Source organism: Bradysia coprophila (assembly GCF_014529535.1).
Source record: "Bradysia coprophila strain Holo2 chromosome IV unlocalized genomic scaffold, BU_Bcop_v1 contig_5, whole genome shotgun sequence".
Classification (NCBI taxonomy): Eukaryota; Metazoa; Arthropoda; class Insecta; order Diptera; family Sciaridae; genus Bradysia; species Bradysia coprophila.
This window is the reverse complement of record NW_023503374.1, coordinates 3,978,393-3,992,605: the sequence shown is the minus strand read 5'-3', so window position 1 is coordinate 3,992,605 and position 14,213 is coordinate 3,978,393. Positions and strand designations below refer to the sequence as shown.

Here is a 14,213-nt window from a genome sequence, read left to right as displayed (position 1 = left end):
AATTTTAGCTAAAATATATTTGAAAATGGATTAAATCGTTCTATCAACCTCTCACAGATATTTGCCATACATTGCAGCACAGGCAGCATAATTACCGATCTACTTCTTCCGTATTCTTACAATTTTCAACGCATCAATATGAAATCTTTTACTTCATTTTTTAACGTTCATTTTTTCATATAAATTCGCATTAGTCAGAGCTTGACGTTTATTTGTCTCTTCTCTGGTTATTGTGCTCAATATTATGGATTCTACGGCTTCTGAGTAAAGAACAGGGCCTATTTTCGATAATTTAAATTATCGAAATTCTTGAATTTACTTTTGGAGAATTTTGATAATTTCGAGAATTTTTCGATAATTTCGATAATTTAAATTATCGAAAATAGGCCATGGTAAAGAATGATCTCTAGTCCAAGTCACACTCCTTGTTATGTATGTTTCACAATCGGAACTAACAAATGTTGCCTGATAAAAGACGGAGCGACAAGTTGTGTTGCGATGTTTCTCTCAGGGCTTAATATTTGACAAATTAACAAATGTTTCACAAAAATTGTGTAAACATTTGTGAAACATTCGGTAAACATTTGTTAAATTTTGTCAAATATTAGGCCCTTTTCTCTCTCTTCACACATTGACAAGTAATGAATAGTGGTGGTGTTTCGAGTTCAGGACACTACAAGTGTCTGCATCTGTTTTTTTTAACGAATTTTACAATTTAATAAATCTTTACTGAAACTCTATTTGGTCCTCTTGTAACTTTGCAATGTTGCCATTCCGCTCGATGTAATTTTGCTTCAAATTATGTCATATGTTTCTCATTTGTATCGCAAACCTGTTACAGACGGCAAGCATATGACCAGTAATATTATCGGGTCTATTACTTCCATCTATCAAAGTACTTTTAATCTGTTCTGATCTCAAATCTTGTACTTCAATTTTTTGACATGCATTTTACTATTGGAAGGTCCATATTACCCAGAGCTTGTCATTATTTTTGTCGTCGTTATTAATAACAGATGAATAGCCGTATGTGACAGGTTAATTGGCTGGCTAGTCGTTTCTCTATTTTTTTACGATGCAAATATAGCTGGAGATTATCATTTATCGTTGAAATCGTTGTCACTAATAATTTCAATTTCAATTTCAATTTATTTGTAATCAAAGAACAAAAACATGTGATTAGCCGCTTATAGAGGGTTAACGAGTAGGTCTGTTGAAATTAATGATATATTATAGGTATATTGGCACATACGACGAACGAAAATTCGGAAATATATCACACTCAACGACACAAAATTTTAATCACAACACAAAATAAAGCGAAGGGACATTAAACAGTGCATTCGAAAAGGAAAATAACATTAAGATTTTCAAATATTTGTATGGCTTTTCTCCACGCGCTTTCTTAGAACGTAAGTTAAGTTTCACATACATTCATATATTCTTTCCGCACAAACGTTCTTTGTGTTTGCTTATCTATCTTTATCTTATATTATATCGATGGTTGAAATGTAAAGTATATCTGAGAGAAGTCACAGAAGTTTATGATTCGCTAGAGTTTGTACAAAAATGAGATTAAGCTCCTAGAGCTTTGTCATTTCTTTGCCATTGTCTCCATAGATCATCCTCAGGATACGTTACTTTCAGACTTAACCTCACATAAGCTTTGTTAAATATTTCGTTTTCAAATGAATGAATATTTGAATAGGATTTCTTTAACATGGATGGCATTTCCAAACGTCTATGGCATTTTAAACAGCCCTGATCTATGACCTGAAGAGATGTGGCAATTTTTCAAATGATTCAATCAATCAATCAATCATTTATTTATTTATAGTCCGCTTAATACAAGCCGACTTAAAGCGTGAAATAGTAACAGTATAATCACAAATAGAAATAATAGGAAATACAAAAATATAACGAGAAAAGAGAAATTATCAAATAAACAAAATGGGAAGAAATAATTTTCAATAGAAAAATAATACAAAAATAGTAGAAAAAATAGCACAGAATTAGCGTCGTCAAAGTTAGGTTCGTAGGATAGTCAAGTAAGCGTAATCGCAGTCCTCAACAACTGGGGAACTCTTTCCAAAAATAAGTCACGTGCCTTACAGATTTCCTCCAGGATTAAGCAATTAATTCGAAGGGTCATTACCTTGAGAGAGATCAATAATAGACTTGTCTATGAATCTCTTGATAGCGCAACATCTTGGCAAAAAGCCCGGTCTAACGATGCTGTCCGCGACGACGTCGTCACTGGTGTCGATTTTGAATGAAACGAAGGTAAGCGTCGATTTATCTTTGTTGCGAGGAACCAGACATTTCACGTTCGTTGAATCGAAGTTGTGTATCCCTTTGTTGCGCATGTATTCGATAATCATTTCTGTTGTAGTGTCTGATGAGAATTTCGTTACATAAAATCCCGTAGTCTTTTTAGAAGGTCGTGATTGGAGATCTATTCTCATTTCGTTAGACGCTGCAATTTGTGTTGGGATGGTTGCTGGAGCATTTGTTTTGGTGTCGTTGCAGTTATAGACCAACTGCAGGAATCTGTTACGTAATTCCATTGTGTCATTTCCGAAGTACGGTTCGGTCGAGGCTGATTCCGGATACGGATTTGGGTGAGCTATCAGCATGTCTCTTATGACATCACATTAATCTGTTGATTGTAATAGAGTCGATTTCTCGGGAGGGTATCTTATCAATTGAACGCTTCACATTCAATAAATAAACAGTGGCAGATTCGCTATTGTTGGATGGAGGTGCAATGTACAGTGCTTCATTAGTCCACAATGGCGTGGCTAACCCGAATCCAGTGATTCAAGTTAAATTAGTAAATCAAGAATTGAACAGGAAATCTGTGGAAAATAACTGACTTTTTCACCAAACATTTCAAATGTCTTATGATTCAGAAACAATTATAAGGTGTTCTTTAAGCTTCATTGAAAGCTTAAAAGCTTTCCGACTTTTTTTTGCTAGTGGGATTGGCATTCAACGTAAAATAATACGAACACTCGGTGGTTGGGCTTTCACTGATAATAAATGAGCTTAGATGAGAGTAGAGGTTTAATGTGTTTTGCTGTTAGTTGCCACTATAATATTTATGATTTTGTTTGAAATTTGTTGAACGAACATATCACTATCGACTAGTATGTTCAAGTGAAGCTGTAGTGGTTCAAGTAGTTCATTTCAATTCCCATTGCAAAGATGTTTCCTGTATCTTCGAAAGGAATGGCCTTTAAGTGACTCAATAAATTTAACAATTTAGAGATAAGATTAACATTTTTTATGCATCTGAAATTGTAACTTATAGCGGCGTTATTGGAATAATATCTTTCCCTCAATCGTCACATCAGTTAACTTGTATTTTATTGCAAAAATAACACTAAACTATTTACGATCCAATCCATTAATTGACGATAATACCCAATAAAATGCTTGTCTTGTTCAAAGTGTGCTACCTAATGTGTAGAGAGGGAAAAAAACTAACAGCACCGTCATTCCGAATACATGTTCCGTTCGTCCATCCAATTAAAATTCAATTAAACCGATTCATTTCAGCGATTTATCAAATCCATATATCATCCCGAATTGAATTAATACGGTAACACCTCGCTTTACAGTCAGATAAAGTTTATCATTAATAAATTATGTGAAACAATTGAAGAACTAACTGGTGTATGAAAAGCGAACTGTCTCATTCATAATAATCGTTCACTGTTATAATTATTATTGCATGACCTACCCATAGAAATTAGTTTGCCATATATATGCCAATGATGTTGAATAGGGTTATTATTATAGGATCCATAGTACACGAACAGAACGTCGATTTTGTCTCTGGTAGTTATTCATTATGGATGATTTCAAAGGTGTGATTCAAAGTTTTGCTTACAGTTAAATTAGTTAATACCGTTGTTGTAGTTACCGAATCTATTTCAATTGAAATGTGTAGAGACGTTCCATTTAAATTTAAACTATCGTTTTCGTTTAAATATTTAAGATGAACGTCTCTTACACGATTCTGAATCAACGTATTGACAAGATCAAATCCAATATGGGTAATTGAATTTGAATGGTTCTGGATGAGGTACAGAACTTTGTTCAATGGCTAGCAAAATGTGAATTCATTGAAAACTTACGTTTCATTGCAATTTCATTGTTTCTTTCACTCAACAAACAATAAAGTCTGGAATTAAATAGGTTTGATATAAGAATCCCAACAAAAATCTCTACGAGAAAAGTGTGACGCAGTCTTTCAAATACAATTTCTAAAACGAATGATATCGCCAGAGTTGACGCTTTCAGCTTCGTCACGCAAAAATTAAATTCTACACCCAATTAGTTCAAACAAGCTGCCTTAGTTTTCCTCATCATCTGCCAAATAATTTTTACCAAAACAAATTTGACTGAAAACAACGAAAATTTTACAAAAAAAACTACGTCGCAAAGTGGCAGATGTTCAGCAACAGACCTGCAAGAAAATTTATCTGTAAAATGCGACGCACCTCTGAAGGTTTCAATACAGCTGAGCTACAGCCGAAAAAGCGTTCCCGTCCTGACCCTCAAAAACCACACTCAGAAGCCACTTCGAGGCCAATAAAACAAAATTCTGATTTTTCCTGGGGTAATGGCGTATCACATTTTCATTTTTATGCCCACCCTGAGGCTCCTGATAGATAGAAACATACATAGTAAGTTGAAAGATTTTGTTTGTTTGGGAAAAGTCAATTTGGTGTATTTAGTATTACTTTTCATACTTTCCAATTTCAGAACGATGTATCTCCGGTAACTTTAAACCTACATAGTCGAGTGATAGCTCGTTTCGCTCGTATTTGAGAATATGCGAGAATATGATCGAATAGGTTTTGTAATGATATAGCTCAAAGGGTAGTAACTAAATGTTTCGGCTATACATAGTTGACGCGTCTCAAAAATGTTTCTTCGTTCTTCTTTTGGGGGTTAGACTGCGTCAAGTCCTCCGCTGTCGCTCCGGACATGATTAAGACAAACTAAGCTCACACATATCGCAATTATCGCGATTAAAGATCTTTAAGCTTGCTTAAATGTACAGCATCTTCAATGTAGTAATGTTAGGTTCATGTTAGTGCTGAATACAACGTATGAGTAGGACAGGTATTAATTATAACAATGGTTTGATATACATATGAGCGTATATATAGTCATGTAATCGAGCTCATATTAATTAAAAATTGTCAGAAAATTTAATTTGTAGAACCATCTCGTGATAATATTTCTTAAAAATCAGCTATCCTCAAATTTGATCAGATTAATTTGTTTTATTCAAAATCTAGGTACTTCTACGGTTGTAGTTGAAGATCAAAATTCTCTGCAATATTTACTTTCACATCAGGCATATCACCGAAATGAGTAAATCTCTTCCATCTTTTCATCTTCAGACCCCTTCCCCAAGCAAAAATGTATGAACAAGTCGAACAAGTGTTTGCAAATGTGTGAAACCAAAGCACCTAGCAGGGTAGTAGAAAAAAATAAAGTAGTACTTTAATCGAAGTATGCGAAAATTTCCATACCTTTTTTTTCATAATGTCATTGCAAAATTACCATTAGGGCTGCTAATGGTATTATTGGTATCAAAAAACTACTCTATTTGACGTGTAAAAACCTCTATTACCCTGCTAGGTGCTTTGGTGAAACGCTTTCGTCTACCGCACCGCCCACTAATCACCGTGCGTAATTTTGCATATTTAAAAGTTTGCGAAATCTTTTACTTTAATAGAAATTTAACAGATAACCTTGCCGTTACGAACATTTTTAGTTGAACAGTGAAAGACTTATGTCACTTTTCGTCTTGTAATTTGTCATAAAAACCTCCGCGAACTTATGCCGTTTAGTTCTCCGTTGAGAGTGACAGCGAAACAATGAAACTTCGACTCTTTTCTGTAGTTTAAACAAACAGCTTCGTGCGCGGAGGCTCTATTTATAATTGATACCAAATTCGAGAGACTTATTGAAATTGAAAATCACACGAAATTGTGACTACGGACGGGTACATACACTTGTCAGTTCTACAAATGACGGAACCTATGAAGCAAATTATGAGGTGGAACAATGCACTTCAAGCAAACGTGTTTTGAGTGACATCTGTCAAATAGAGTACCATTTTTCTGAAAAATGTTTTACAGAGCTAAAATTTGTTCAATACACTGTCCCGTTTGAGTACTCTACTAAGAGCACCACTCATGCATGGCCAATGATTTGATTACTTAAAAAAATGTGTTTCAAGCAACACCACGTGAATATGGAAATCATTGCAGGTCTAACGGCCATAAATGAATTTGTTCAACTAACTTATTTCGCCGTGAGGATAGTAATAGAGATCAAGAACGAGCTGATTTAGTGTCAATTGAAAAAGGTGGAGAAAAGTAAGTTTAATAACAGGACATTCAAAACCTGTTTCGTGTAAGCTATGGTTGCCCTCTTTTTATAAGGTAATGAATGATTGTACAGCAGTGGAATCTGTAATCTGTAATCTGTTATTGACCCTCTAATAGAAAAAAATACTAACTTTTGGCCGCCAGGATTTAAAAATTCCGACTTATTTAAGCGTTAAGCGTTAAAAATGTTCATCACAACAGCCATAGCAACAATTTTCTTTGTGCAGATACAAACCCTGAAACAAAGCGTTCTTTCCGACGTCACCTCACTTAGGCTTCATATGATTTTTTTAAAACGTGGATGACATTTCAAACGTCCTTGAAGATGCATGTATAGGTTTTTTCCAAGTAACTGTAAACACGAACCTTGATTGGCCGAATGAACACGTTTTCATCCATAGATCAACTTCAAGATACTGTGCTTTCAGACATAACCTCACTTAAATTTAGTTAAATGTTTCGTCCATTCATTCATTTGTATTGAGATTTTTTTAAGATGGATTGCATTTCAAACGGACTTAAAGATGATCTATAGAAATCGGTTTTCATATAAATATTGATGAGTTTATGTCTCTATGGATGAAATGTGACAGTAATTTGAAAATTTGAATGGCCTTGGAACAGACCTATCAGCGAACTCACTACTCAAAATCCATTGTCTTCTTATCTCAGGATAGAGGTTACCCGTTTCAACAAATTGAATATTTCTTTTTCACTCGGGATAATATACAATTATAGCAATTAAGTCTGATGACAAATGTCTTGAAGTCGGAATACTGTGTATTGTGAGTTATTTCGTTTGTATTTCGTTAACCTTTCACAGACGGCAATCATATTAAAAGTTTGACTATTCAAACTATTACTTCATTTGATCGAATATTTTCAGAGATTGACTTCAGAACTCTTTTCCTTCATTTTTTTACTTCATCATGATTTTTGCTATATAAGACCTCATTAGTCAGAGCTTTAGGTTTATTTTTGCTGTCGTTGTCGATAACAGATAACAGTCATTTCTTACCTTTGTGATGTGTCCATTCCAGACAGGCAGTAAACATAAGACATCTCTCGTCAATATTACTGTTTTTCGTCGAAAATTTTTGCAGTGTACGTAAATTTTTAGTCATAAATATAAAAGTGTGATTGTGTATTGTGTACAACCGACTCTTCAGTTTGCCCGTTTCATACTCTTATTTCTTTCACAAAACCTGTATAGTTACACACTGCATATGAGAACGCTTATATTATCAAATTTATTTGCTGATAACATTGAAAAATTATTATCATTTACGATTCACATACACAGTTGCGTCTAAGTCAAAAAAAAAAAAGTTTGTTGAAGAAAAACAAAAAGAAAAAATGGTTTTTCCATGAAACAAATGTAAATAAATTCAACGTTCATTGTTTCTGAGTGATTTTTGATTTGTGAAAAGTTTTTATCCGATTTCCATTCCGTTTTCGACGCAAATTTTATTCTAAGTTTCAACGAAACGCCAAAATCGAACGATTTTTTTTTGTTATTGTGACTGTTGTAACATCAAAGTTGACAGTGATTTTTGCTTGTAAGTTTATTGAAAGGGGAGTTTAAAGTGTAATAATCCAACAAAAATGTTAAGAGGCAGTGCAACAGCAAAGTCAAATAAACGAAAACCGCAAAACAGAAATGTTAAAGACAAAGTTCTTGTGGAAAATCAAAACAAAAGCGAAAAGCAAGTGGTTGCTAACAAAGGCAATGGTGCTAAGAAACCTCCCAATAGGAATGTTAAGAAGGACAAAGTGACAAAAGAAACCAATGTTAAAGGTCAAATTCAGCCGGTGGTGGCCGAACATCATTCCGATGAAAATGTTTCCATCCACAAGCAACTGCCGCAACCAGAACCACCCATTAAAAAGATGGAACGGTCACATAGTTTCTTCTTAACCCGTAAACTGTCGAAGATCTACAACACATTGACCGGGAGTAAGGAAAATTTGACGAAAATTCCAGAGAATGAGAACGAAGAACCGGTTTTTAAGTTTTCGCGCAGTCTTAGCTTGGCAACCATACCACTGCGGAAGAGCTATCGTCGTATTGTTCGAGAGACAAAATTGGAGAAATTGCACGAAGAACATCCCGAGAAGGTAGATGAACACAAGGAGGAAACTGCTGAGGCTACGAACGAACCATTGCCGTACAACGATGAAAATGCATCTCCTACGCGAGAACGAAGCAATTCGTTTCTGTCTCAACTGAAACGAACATTCAGTTCATCCAGCGACAAGAAGAAACCGCTGAACCCGAAATGGAGTGCTTCATTGGCAAATCTACAGCAAATCGATGTCATGGTCAGTTATGAAGACCTAAGTTTCATCAACTACGACAAATTCAACACGTACGAAAAGAATCTTGTCAAGCCCGTCGAAGGCAATTACTTGCAGCGAGCCGCAAACAATCGCATGAGCATGGACGAACGGATGTTGAAGAAATATTATCGTCAACAATCGGAAACTGCACCGAAAATCACAACGGAGAATGAAACGGCAATTCTTGATGTAGCTGCTGCAACAGCTAATCCAGTGGTGAGACGTCGAAAGAACAATCGGGTAGACCAAGTACGGAAGAGTGCGTACCTTGACTCGAATATCGATTCCAATTTTGACCAATCGCGAAACGTTTATCGGAACAGTTTGGACGAAGCGAAACTGAAATTCCTAAACAAAGTCAATCGGGACTCTTTTCGGCTGAGCAATAATTTCGAAAGAACAGCAGAGGAAGTGTTGATGTTGGATAATTATTTAAGTGGAAATGCGGCTGATGCGCCTGATACTGTTGATGGTGTGAATGACGGTAATGTGTCAATAGTTCCGAAAAGAGTGAAAAGTGTCGATTTTGTTGAAAGTGTTAGAGCCAGTGACAAAAGCGAAAGATCGTATGACCGGCACCATTCCCTGTATTTGCCACAAAAGAAGATGACTTATTCGGAGGATACGGTGAGTACTTTGAATTTTCGTTACGAATGCATTAGTGGAATGAAGTCATTTTTCGTAAGACTTGACTGAAATATAACTGCCGATTTACATGAGTTATTGAGAGAGTGGAGCTGTGTTCTATATATTCGTGTTGAGTATCCACAAAATTGTTGCATACAAATTCGCCTTTGTCGAAGACATTCAATTTTTGTTCTAATGCAATTCTTTTAAACCTTTCGTAAACAACAAACGGCATCGCAATAAATAATCTATTAAATCTATTACTACTTTTGTTTAGTGTATCGGATATTCGATACAAAATCTTTTACTTCATCTGTTTCGACATACATTTTACTATAAGGATGACATTAATCAAGAGTTCATCGAGTACTATTGTCATCGGTGTCGATAACAGATTTTCTAAATGGATTTAAATGTCAACATGCGTGATGGGGTCAAAATTGTATGAATTTTGACATTGTTTCACATAGAACACAGCTCCAAACTTAACGAAATGACCGATATCTACGCACATTGTATTTTATTCCAAATGTTAAGAGGTTCCGAGTCTTCAGTTTTGATACAAACCAAATACTATGTCGCCATCTCGTTTCATTCGAATGAAACGCTTGTGATTATTCAATATTATGGGTTATCCTTAATGACAACAAAAATTCGAACATTTGTTTTGTGGCTCCCAGTTCCATCTATGTATTTCGAAGTTTAAAACTTTGCGCGGATAGTTTCGAATAATAAGCCATTGAAAGGAATTTAAAAAACTATTAGATTAATTACAATGCGTTCAATCTATATAACAATGCTAGTTAGATTATTACGAAAATGAATTGGTATTTCGAGCCTCACTTTATATACGGGCAAACTGACTAAAATAAAATTGGTAACATGGCCTTCATGGATTGATTAATATATCCAGGCTAAAGAACAATTTAGCAATTTTGGATAATTATGGACTGAAGATGGTTAGACCACACTAACCTCTGACCGCGACTGTATCCGGAGGTCGAAACAGCATTTTATCTCCACTCTCGCTTCACGCGATCCATGGGAAAGGGAAGAGTAACTATGCTCTATATATGGTTCAGATCAACTATATGCCGACCGGAAATTTTAAACGAGGAATTTTCTGTGTCGTGCTCATATGTCTTTATTGTCTTTATTAGGATTTCTGGAAATTTTATCAATTTTTACGGTTGTTTAAGCGAAAACTCGGAAACATAAATTAATATCACCGCACATTCATCCGTCGTACGTTTGAATCATCAGATTTTATGTATTTCTTTGTTGTCATTTTCAAATTTTTATTTTTCCGTTTTTCTTTTTAAAAGTACGGTTAGTTTTCACGTTTCGAAGTTTTAATATGTCATCAATAGGCCTGTTCATTTTTGAGAAATAGTCTCAAATTCATCTGGCATGGTGTCTATCTGGTCCGGAAAAGGCTAAAATATTGGACCCGTATTTTTTTTCAGAATTTTAAAAAATAGTTTAGATCTGGGGAGCGAAGCATTTGTTCATATGTACGAATGCGTTGGTTAGAAGAGTAAAAAAGATATGCACCATCATTTTCCTCTCTTCTAACCAACGCTTTCGTACATTTGAACAAATGCTTCGCTCCCCAGATCTAAACTATTTTTTAAAATTCTAAAAAAAAATACGGGTCCAATATTTTAGCCTTTTCCGGACCAGATAGACACCATGCCAGATGAATTTGAGACTATTTCTCAAAAATGAACAGGCCTAGTCATCAAGCATTCACGAAATTTTTCGAAGTGAACAAGGACGCGGTGTCGAAATTGAAAAATGGCTGATTTTAACACAATAAACAGTTTTTAAATTTAATAGTGACGGTAAATGCTCAAATTTTAAGAATGTCGAACCAAATTTCAGTGAAAAATGTGTGCAACAACGTATTAGAGTTAGTAGTTTGTGATTTTTTTAATTAAATGCATAGAAGTGTGTACCTAAAGTTTAAACTCTATACTCTTGCAGAGGTGATTTAAACAGCAAAATCAATTGAATAGAACTCTAAAAAGTGATAATGTGAGACCACATTTCGGTAAAGTAAGGCCAAATTAAGTATTTCCCCTCATCAGAATGTGTTTTCCTATTTTAGTCTTACAGATTTATGTTCCTAAATATTGCTATTTTTTCTTCAATTTTTGGTTTGTGTCTGAGCTGAACGCTCGGAGCCTCTTAACCAAATGTTGTATGTTAACCAAATTCGAAAAGTTTAATTTAAAGCACCGCGACGGACGCATACATTAAGTTTAAGCACTGTTTTCAAACTAAGAAAACAGCAAACGAAACAATCAATCAATTCGGTTTTATCAAATGAGGAGAGTTATGCACTAACCGTCACAAAACGACATTTCCCAAATAAAAAAATTTCGGTTCGTGCATATCTCTCCTCAAATGTGATTTTCAATGTTGTACATAACGTACACACACAATGGAAAATTTCCAGCAAATATGAGAACTATAGAAGAAATCTTTAAAGCGGTTTCTTCAAATTTGCGTAATTCATTTGTGGATCCTAAATTTAGATAAATCAAAGAGAAAACATGACAAATAAAGTTTATTGAGGTCCTCAACTAACAAAGTTTATTCTCGGAAATTCGTTCGGCTAAATTTATCATTGTGCTACAGCCAACGGAGTTTAACGTTACATTATACTTTTTAATCGTAGAAGTAGGAAATGTAGTGGACCACGAAAATTCAACCTCTAGGTACATGCGGAAATACAACGTGAAATTAATGCTTTACTTTTTCTACAAGTCTTTAATGGGTCGTATCTTGTTCTAAACAGAGAGCTTATCCCCACAACATCTTTGTTTCAAGGACCGCTTAGTGTTTCATATCAAAACTTTTATTCAAAACCGTGTAGAATAAAATATCTTACTTGGTAATGGGGCAAATGATGGAAATGGTACCTCTTGTTTGGAATTTAAGCACACAATAACTACCATTTTCATCATTTGCCCCATTAGTAAGTAATGTACTATTACTTCGTTTTAGGTAATCTTTTCTTTTATACTGCAAATAGCCGTAAAATTGCTCGTTCTGTACATGAGTAATAAATTACCTTGAAATTGATGCATGCCGAGACGGTTTCTAAAATTGCCGCCGCATTTCGTCTTTGAATTGCACTGATTATTTGAATTAAGAAGTTCGTTTCTCGCCCATGACATCATAAATTCATCATTTGTGTCAACATTTTCTTGCTTTGAACGAGCTTTCTAGAATTCTTGTCAACTTTTCAGGTTCTGAAAGGTTAATTTACAGCCAAAAATAGTTTTTTATGCCCTTGTGTGATTATTGGTTTTGGTCCAAATAGAGATCTTAATGTACTATTGTTTTATCCAAATGGAGGGAATGTTCTGTAAACTATGGAGAAAACTTTGTTCCACATTAGCATATCAGAAGTTCTATTACTTCTTTTGACCAAACAGATTTCAAGAAATTGACGTGACATCTTTTACTTGTAGTTGGTAGCTGTAGTTTGCTATATATACGAGCAGATAAGTCAACTCTTGTCGCTTATTTTTGTTATCGAAAACAAACAAACATCCGCCCGCAAAAGGTTTATTAATGGTAACATTACACGTATCAATGGGACAAGTTATGGAAATTAAAAAGACAAAAACTTGATTATGATGGAAATTATGTTTCTTGTTTCATTTGGTTATTAAATCTGCTACATGGAAACTGTGGGGATGCTTTACTTAACAATATAGTTCCTATAGAATAAATTTCCATAGCAACCATTCCAAAAATAACGATTTCCTCTGGAGTGAAAATTCGTCTAGAGTTATGACTAATCGAGACTATGGCTAAACGAGACAAATGATTCCTTTGTACTTCACATTCTTTACATTCATCGAACCGTCAAACTTATCACGTGTTGGAGCTAATTCCAACAAAATTTGGGAACTGTGAATTTTTGAAGAAAATTACATTCTCATCATTCACCCAATTGATGAGTGGTAGGGGAAGTGATTTTTTAATTTTAAAACGTTCGCAAATTGAACAGCCATGGAAAAAACTACCCAAAGATTACGAAACACGAATATTGCATTACTATACCAGTGAAGTAATTTGATATCTCGTATCTTGTAGGGCTTCAGCCCGAGGTACTTTTACTCATCGTGATACGAGATATCAAATTATTTCACGTGTAAAGTATGGCGTTTTACTTTACGAGCGAGGGAAAGGGTCTTCACTAGGGAGGGAAAGGCCACATTACCTCACTAGTAAAGTAAAATCTTTTTTTTTGAATATTGTTCCACTAAAATCAGTGAAATAAAACTTTCCAGTGTTGTTTTACACACTTTAATAGTTATTTCTGCAACTGCGCTGCGAAAACTGAACTGGCGATCGAATGGTCTTTTTTCTCTGGTTTTCTATGTTTTACTTTTCACTACTAGTGGTGAAATGGCTATTCATACATGCTTTTCGTCACTAGTGGTGAAATGGATTTACTTTTCACCACTCCCTCTGCATATCTGAACCATAAAACGTATATAAAAATTCTGCCCTGACCAAATTTCTGTTAGAGTGGACATAATACGACCGATTCACTAAACGACATTTTTATTACTGAAGTAACATTGTACGCTATGATACTAGTATCTACTCATTCTTATTCGTTTGATCATGTTACTTTGATCGACCTTCAACAATTTCGAACTACCGACACCAAAACCCAACACCTCTAACCATTCGGCTATTGAGATATACGTATAATCGCAGTGAACCAATTTTTGAAGCGTCCATAAATGCAGTCTTCTATCGTTCATACAATATTTCGTTCATACAGTAGAATGTATGTTAAAG

General features: G+C 34.8%; 1 protein-coding gene across 1 annotated transcript in view; it reads left to right on the top strand.

Moving 5' to 3' along the window:
* Positions 1-7,768: 7,768 nt before the first annotated feature.
* Positions 7,769-14,213, top strand: part of LOC119071713 (pleckstrin homology domain-containing family G member 5) — a 148,995-nt gene continuing 142,550 nt past the window's right edge. The window contains exon 1 of the mRNA XM_037176709.1: positions 7,769-9,383. Within this exon, the coding sequence (XP_037032604.1) occupies positions 8,022-9,383 (1,362 nt within the window). The 5' untranslated portion in view covers positions 7,769-8,021. The remainder of the gene's footprint in view (positions 9,384-14,213) is intronic.